Source organism: Orycteropus afer, unplaced genomic scaffold (genome assembly GCF_000298275.1).
Source record: "Orycteropus afer afer isolate SDZICR_OR568_19922 unplaced genomic scaffold, OryAfe1.0 scaffold00070, whole genome shotgun sequence".
In the NCBI taxonomy this organism is placed as follows: domain Eukaryota; kingdom Metazoa; phylum Chordata; class Mammalia; order Tubulidentata; family Orycteropodidae; genus Orycteropus; species Orycteropus afer.
The window spans coordinates 8,605,294-8,612,216 of NW_006921657.1; the positions used below are offsets into that span (position 1 = coordinate 8,605,294).

Consider the following 6,923-nt stretch of genomic DNA (forward strand, 5'->3'; position numbering starts at 1 on the left):
TTACAGACACACATTTTTGAATCTTAAGAGACTTTGGTGATGTACAATGATAGTTTGACATGTTTGTGATTCACAGTTAAGTTATATTTCAAAAGACCCAGTTTCATTTTTATAGATTTACACTCTTCCACAAATATGAATGCATGAAGTATTACAAGTCACTGGTGATTTATTCCTAATACCAGCTATGGACTAAGCACATTTATTAAATTACCCAGATCTGCAGCAAAAGAACTGAGATCTTCTAAGCCTCAGTCTATCCCCCTGCTGATGTTCAGCTGAATCCACAGTAATTCAAGGGGAGCTTTCAGGGAAGCTACTTTAAAACCTGTTAGAAATGGCAAGGGGAAAAAAAAAAAAAAAAAGAGTTCAGTTTTTGAAAGAGTGAAACCACCTTAGTGGTGGCTGGCCACCACTTAGTGCCTGGCTGGCCCAGAAGCCTGCCAGGGCAGATTAATGACTAGTGACATGTCAAGTTTGGTGCAGAAATGAAGCCCAGGCTGTTTTCATCCTGTTTTATGTTGCAGAGAATTATTCAGGGCTGCTCCCACGATATTTCTTGTTTCGTTTCACCTGATGTCAACTCTTTAGTCTCTTCTACCTAGCAATGCCCTCCCTGTACCCCACAGAAGGGAAGGTGAAAAGATAAACTATTTGTAAACATTCTGTAGCCCAATGTTCAGTCTTTCCCTTACAGCATCCTCAACCCTCACTCCTCCTATCTGAGGCTTCACTTTTGATTTGGCTGGGTTTATCAGTGTTTTATCTAAGTGTCTCCTCTGACTTTTCAACTCTGGCCCCCAAACTGAAGACAGCAGAGAATTAACAACCAACTAAGTGTTGTACCTCATCATTTAAATACAGCAGGACCAAAGCCAAATAGGGGTATTTTATAATAGCATTCGTATCTTATAAAAATAAAACATTCATAAAATTTTATGCAGAGAATAATATAAGAACATATCAAGCAAATCATTTTAGATTACACAGGAAAACTAAGTTACCAAACTAGAGAGAGGGGAAAAAAACTGGAGAGGGAGGCTCTAACATACCACTAGCAATTTACGACAGATCAAGAATTAGTCAAAGGATGATTCTGAACCCTATTGTATGAATAAATATCTACTAAATATTACACTTAAAGAGAGGCTTTGGCACATCCATTGTTCAAGCCTCAATTACCCAGTTCAGTTCATGGTTGAGACCATCTGAGCAAGAATGCCTGTGCTATGGTGTAAGTTACAGGGGAAAGATAATTCTAGAGGCTGAAGGAGTTGCCCAAATGAAGAATGGCAAAATACAACTCTTCCAGGTGTTTCACTACTGTCTACCCATAAACAAGGAATAAAGATAGTACCACCTGTCTGCCCTTACTTCCATGAAGTCAAAGGTTAGAAGAAGAATGAAGATTGTCCTCTCAGTTAAATGAAATATCATCTGAACCCTGAACTACCAAAGCAGCCAGAAGGCTGACTGGCTTGGAAAACCTGACTCTGTTCCCTTACCCAATCTGAACCAAATCAAGTTTAATCTCTAGTCTGAGGTCAGCTTCAATTCAGCAGTTGCTCAAGAAATTGTTTTCAGAATGACTTAAGAGCTCAACTCACAGCATGAGATGGACCCAAACCTTGAAAAGTCACTTACAAAGCACTTCCTGTGTGCATGCCTTGTTCCAGATGGCCCATCACCGTATCATTTAACTTCCAAAAGAAGATACTCATGTCCATCTTCTTCAGAGAGCAAAGTCACAAACCTCATGACAAGAGAATCTGAACTCAGATCTCCAACTCACCCTCCTCACTCCTATGAGCTGTTTTTAACTAGGGAGAAGTGGAACAAGTAGAAGCCAACATGCCTAAGACCGGCCTTTAGCCATGAGGTGACAGTCCCACCTAAGATAGCCCACCGCCAACCATCATCCTCCTACTCTACTTCTTTCTAGCATTCCTCTCTACCTGAAATTACACCTGTTTGTTTCCCAGGTATTAATGGTGCTTCTACTATATTCCAGACACCACAGCAATGATCTAGGCAGGCAACAATCTGCCCTCATGGAGCTGACATTCTTTCTTGTCAACGTCTTCCCGTCTCTCCAACCAAACCGTAAGCTTCAGGACAGGAGCACTGTCTGTTTTGCTTATTGTATATCTTTGATAGATGCTCAATAAATACTTGTTGAATGAACAAATGGGTGGAAGACATACGTCAAAGATTTTCACCCATTTCTATGGTATAGAAAAGTAGTCCATCAATTCACCAAACTGATTTTATTCTCATGCAAAGTTCCTTAGAGTGCTTTGTCTTTGTGCTATGCCACAAATAGCCACTATATAAAAAATAAAATCATGATTTAAATATAATCTCTAAGCTATCTTAGTATTTTTTAAATGTCGAAACAAACAGCAGTTTGGTCATCTTTTGAGAGTTAATTTTTCTGTGGGAAAAAACCCCGTAAGAGATAGCCACTATAGTATAACAAACCAAACCCATTGTCATCAACTCACAGCAACCCAATAGGACAGAGACCTGTCCCATAGGGTTTCCAAGGCTGTAAAACTTCACAGAAGCAGACTGCCTCATCTTTCTCCTACGTAAGAGCAGGTGGGTTCAAACGGCCGACCTTTCAATTAGCATCCAAGTGCTTAACCACTGTGCCACCAGGCCTCCTTCACAATACTATGTTGTTGTTGTGTGCCATGGAGTCGCCCCAACTCACAGTGACCCCTCCTTGGGTTTCCGAGGCAGTATCACTAGGGAAGTAGGATTGCCCAACCTTCCTTCCGAGGAGTGGCTGGTGGGTTTGAACTGCCAGCCTTCTGGTTAGCAGTCAAGTGCTTTAGCCACTATGCTACCAGAGCTCCCTCACAATACCATAGTGGGCAGTAAATGCATATGAGGGAAGAATTTTTAAATAGATTTTTATTTGCAAAAAAAAATTTTTTTTTTTAAAACAAAACCTAATCCAAGTCAGGTTCCTTCTTCTTTCTCCTTGTCCCTTTTGAGTAACTCCCAGATCCTGTTCTTTCCTTGCTCTGTTCAGTTCGCTGTGTCAACCACTCTTTTTCCAGCTGTTTCAGCATGTCTGGAGTGAGGAGTCCCTGCTGCACCAGTCTGGAAGCCAGGGATTTCTCTCCTGCCTCAGAGCTGTGTAGCTCAGCAGCTTTGCTCCCTGAAGTCTTCGTGCCACGCATTCTTCTAGCTTGGCTCTTTAAGGTTCCTGACAGATGGGATTGGCTCCCGGCTGGTAAGCTCTCCAAATGCAACAGCTTATGTGTCTCAGAAATTTTAATCAATCTGGTGATGTTGTGTACACCATCTTGGATAATGCCATCTAGTTCTTTCTGGAGATCTCGAATAAGGCTGGCATCTGGAAACATATCCATGAATCGGTAGCTGGAAAAAAAGACACATTATATTATACTAACAACTTTTTATCACCGTTGCTGGACTAATGTCAATGACCTACCTACATCCTGATATACTGATCAACTCCAAATACTCTCTCTTTCTGCAAATCCTGTCCAATGCCTTTGCTGAGCCTTATTTCTACCTAGCTCACCTGAGTAAAATGTTGCTTCTCAAGTGACTATGATATGCTCCCCTAGGGGGACATGTCCTGCCCACGAGAATCACTAGGGATCTTGTTAAAATGCAGGATCTGATTCAGTAAGTCTGGGGTGGGCCTGATGATCTATATATTTCTAATAGGCTCTCCAATAATCCTGATGCCTTTAGTTCAGAGACCATACTATGAGTAGCAAGGGGCTACTGTATCTCTCACTTAGCTATGTTCATTAGAATCACAACTCCTTATGTCATTTTTGGAATGCGTCTAATCCAGCTTCAACTGCTCTTATGGACAATAAACATAACACAAGAGCCCCCTGCAAATGCGTGTCTAATTTGAAATACCACTCAAAACTTTGATGTGCCTTATTAGAAAATTGAGTGCACAGAAAGGAAAACATGTCATACCTTAGCCACAGGTAGAGATCCAAGACATCGTGGACAGCCTCGAGATCCATGAGGTCTTTAATATTTTTAGGTGGCAGTAATGGCCATTTAATGTATCGCCGTAACCATGCAAAGGTCAGAGGCTCATTCCTGCTATACTGCCTGGCAAACTGAGAAAAAAACAGGAGTTCGGTAAAGGAATTAGAATTCATTTAAGTCTGAATAGAAAGAAAAAGGAAGAAAAACACGCTATTTGTGATTTTGTTGCAAGAGGCAGGCTACTTTCTCCTCTACACTTTTCTGTGTTTTTAAGAAGCCCTAACAGCAGTAGTGAACTGGCTGTGAACTGAGAGGTCAGCAGTCTGAGTCCCCCAGGTGCTCTGGGGGAGGAAGATGTGGCAGTCAGTCTGCTTCTGTAAAGAGTTGTGTGCTGCCAAGTCACAGCCCTGGAAACCCTACGGGGCAGTTCTACTCTATCTGACAGGGTTGCTGTAGGTTGGAATCAACTCAACGGCAGCGGGTAATATTTTAAGAACACTTATTACTCTGTGAAAGTACTTAGGAAAAAGGAAAGGATGATTTTCTTTTTATAAAATCAAGGCAGTAATATGTGCATCAGAAGTTTTATAAGGACTAACTTCCCAGAGCCTCAGTCTGCTAACTCTCCCTTACAAGCATTTGATGTTTTAAGCTATGAGCAGACAGTATCTGCATATTCCCATTCCTACCCCTTCATGTAATACCATAACTTTGAACAACTTAGTTTTCTGTATCTTATTAATGTCCTCTCTTATAAAGAATCTCTGACGTAGCCTGGCACAAGGCTGGTCCCGAGTCAATCTTGACCTGCCTTTACTAGCTGTGTGGCTCTGGCTTAGTCACCACTCTATGCTTCAGCTTCCTCATCAACAACCTAAGACCACCATACTCCTTTCTTGAACTATGAGACACTGTTAGGGAATATGCTTTAGCACGTTAGGCATTATTATACAAAACCTATACTACAGGAGACAGGAATACCTCCCCCCCCCCCCCGATAAGACTTCAAGCAAGAATTTTAAATCTTTAGCTTCATGAGTAAGTTGATTTCAAACTTACTCCTGTGGCTTCCAGCCAAACAAAAGACAGGCATATGGGGTGAACATTTACATTAGATAGATACACCCCTTGGAGCGATCAATCGTGGGAGAACAGAAAGGCAGCGTTTGCATGGAGAGATAGCTCGGGAGCAGAAGTGTATGGGAGGGAAGAACACGGGGAAGAGGTAACCACAGGGAGGAAGTGGGAAGAGAGCTGTTACACTGTGGGGAATTGCAGTCAATGTCATGAAACAAAGTGTTTCAACTGCTGTATGGAAAATGAATTTGCTCTGTAAACTTTCACCCACATCACAATTAAAAAAAAAAAAAAGACTAAGTTGATTTCAAATGATTCATTTCCTAATTTGGGAAAATTATCTCTAAATGTTTAACCTAAGCAAGCTAAACACTTCAGAGAGGCAAGACAGCTTCACACCAACTATTGTCAAATAATGCTGATTTTATTTAGTTCAATCTGGTACATTCTGTTATGCTTAATAAATGCCATGTACACGGCCATGGATGCTGGAAATGGGACCACACTAACCTGCTAAGCAGGACATGCCAAACACAATTTCAAGTTCCCTCAAAAAGAAAGCAGGTTTTATATTTTTTTTTGTCACAAACAACTAATGGGAGCCCAATATGTAAAAGTGCTGCAAGTATGAAGCTGCCCAGAGAAGGGATGGGAGAGATGCCCAACCTTTCAGATAACTTCACTCAGCAGCTACACTATGGGAGTTCCAAGGAACAAAAAATTCAAAACCAATGTTTAAAGGCATATCAGAGGCTATCAATGGGGTTGAGTTCTTCCATAGTTCAGTAATGATGGAGATCCAGAAAAAAAAAGTAGAAACCTCTAGATTTCACATTCAACAGAAAAGCAGACACTGCATTACTACCTAGTTAGAAGCTTCTGTTTCATTAAAACAGCTGCTTTAAGGATGCTATAAATGGGGCCAAGGCCATGGGATCAATCCCCACTAAGGTACACAGAAAAAAAGATTATTCCATAAACTTCCACCTTATGCTAGCCAGCTCTCTCATAAATGCCAGCTCTAAGAAATGTATGTACCCACGGATTTTCTACATAAACACCTGGACATGGAAGACTGCCAAGAACATACTGTTAAAGGAAAAAGGCAAGTTGCAGAAGAGTTCATTCTGATAATGTTTATGAGAAAATACATCCACACAACAAACTAGAATTTTCATAGGTACATGTGTGTAGGCAGATGCAAAGAAAAAGGTCTGTAGGGATACATACACACTGACAATAGTTATTCAGAGGACTGAGATTGGGGGCCGCCAGCCAAACCTCCCTGAAATGTCTCAATTTTGTACAAAAAGAAAGTACTTATGTAATTAATGATTAATTTAAAAACCAAAGTTAGAAACAGATTTGATTAGAACAGAGCTGATATGCAGAACACCAAGGCCTAAAGAGATGGCAACTAGTATATAGCAAAGAGTCAGGAAAAGATTCAGGAAGGAGGAGACCTTGGGATTCAGTGGGATGGGAGGGTACTCCAAACAGACAAAAGCATGTGCGAAGGTCCAGAGAGGTGAGAGAACAGAGAGTGGGCCTAGAAATTCAGTTTCCACTGCCCTCCCCAATCCCCCTGGTTAAATAAGTCCTGTGTTCCTCAGAGGTCAGAGATCTGTATCCCTCACCCAAAGAGGTTAAAAAAACAAAAGGGCTGGAACACTGGCACCATGCTCATAAAGACAGCAACCCCGAGCTCAGTGCCTTACACTTCAGAAATGGTATATTATTGCTCTAATCCTCTCTCCCTCCCCAAAAATACTACCCAACTGAATAAGGCAAAAAAGTATTTCATCAAGCAAAGCCCCCTCCCTCAAAACATTTTATTTAATTATTTTGGTTTC

General features: G+C 41.2%; 1 protein-coding gene across 1 annotated transcript in view; it reads right to left on the bottom strand.

Moving 5' to 3' along the window:
- Nucleotides 1–2,957: 2,957 nt before the first annotated feature.
- SUPV3L1 (Suv3 like RNA helicase) overlaps nt 2,958–6,923 on the bottom strand; it is a 38,157-nt gene continuing 34,191 nt past the window's right edge. Inside the window, exons 13-14 of the mRNA XM_007940722.2 lie at nt 3,976–4,124; nt 2,958–3,393 (exon numbers count right to left, since the gene is read on the bottom strand). Of these exons, the coding sequence (XP_007938913.1) occupies nt 2,958–3,393; nt 3,976–4,124 (585 nt within the window). The remainder of the gene's footprint in view (nt 3,394–3,975; nt 4,125–6,923) is intronic.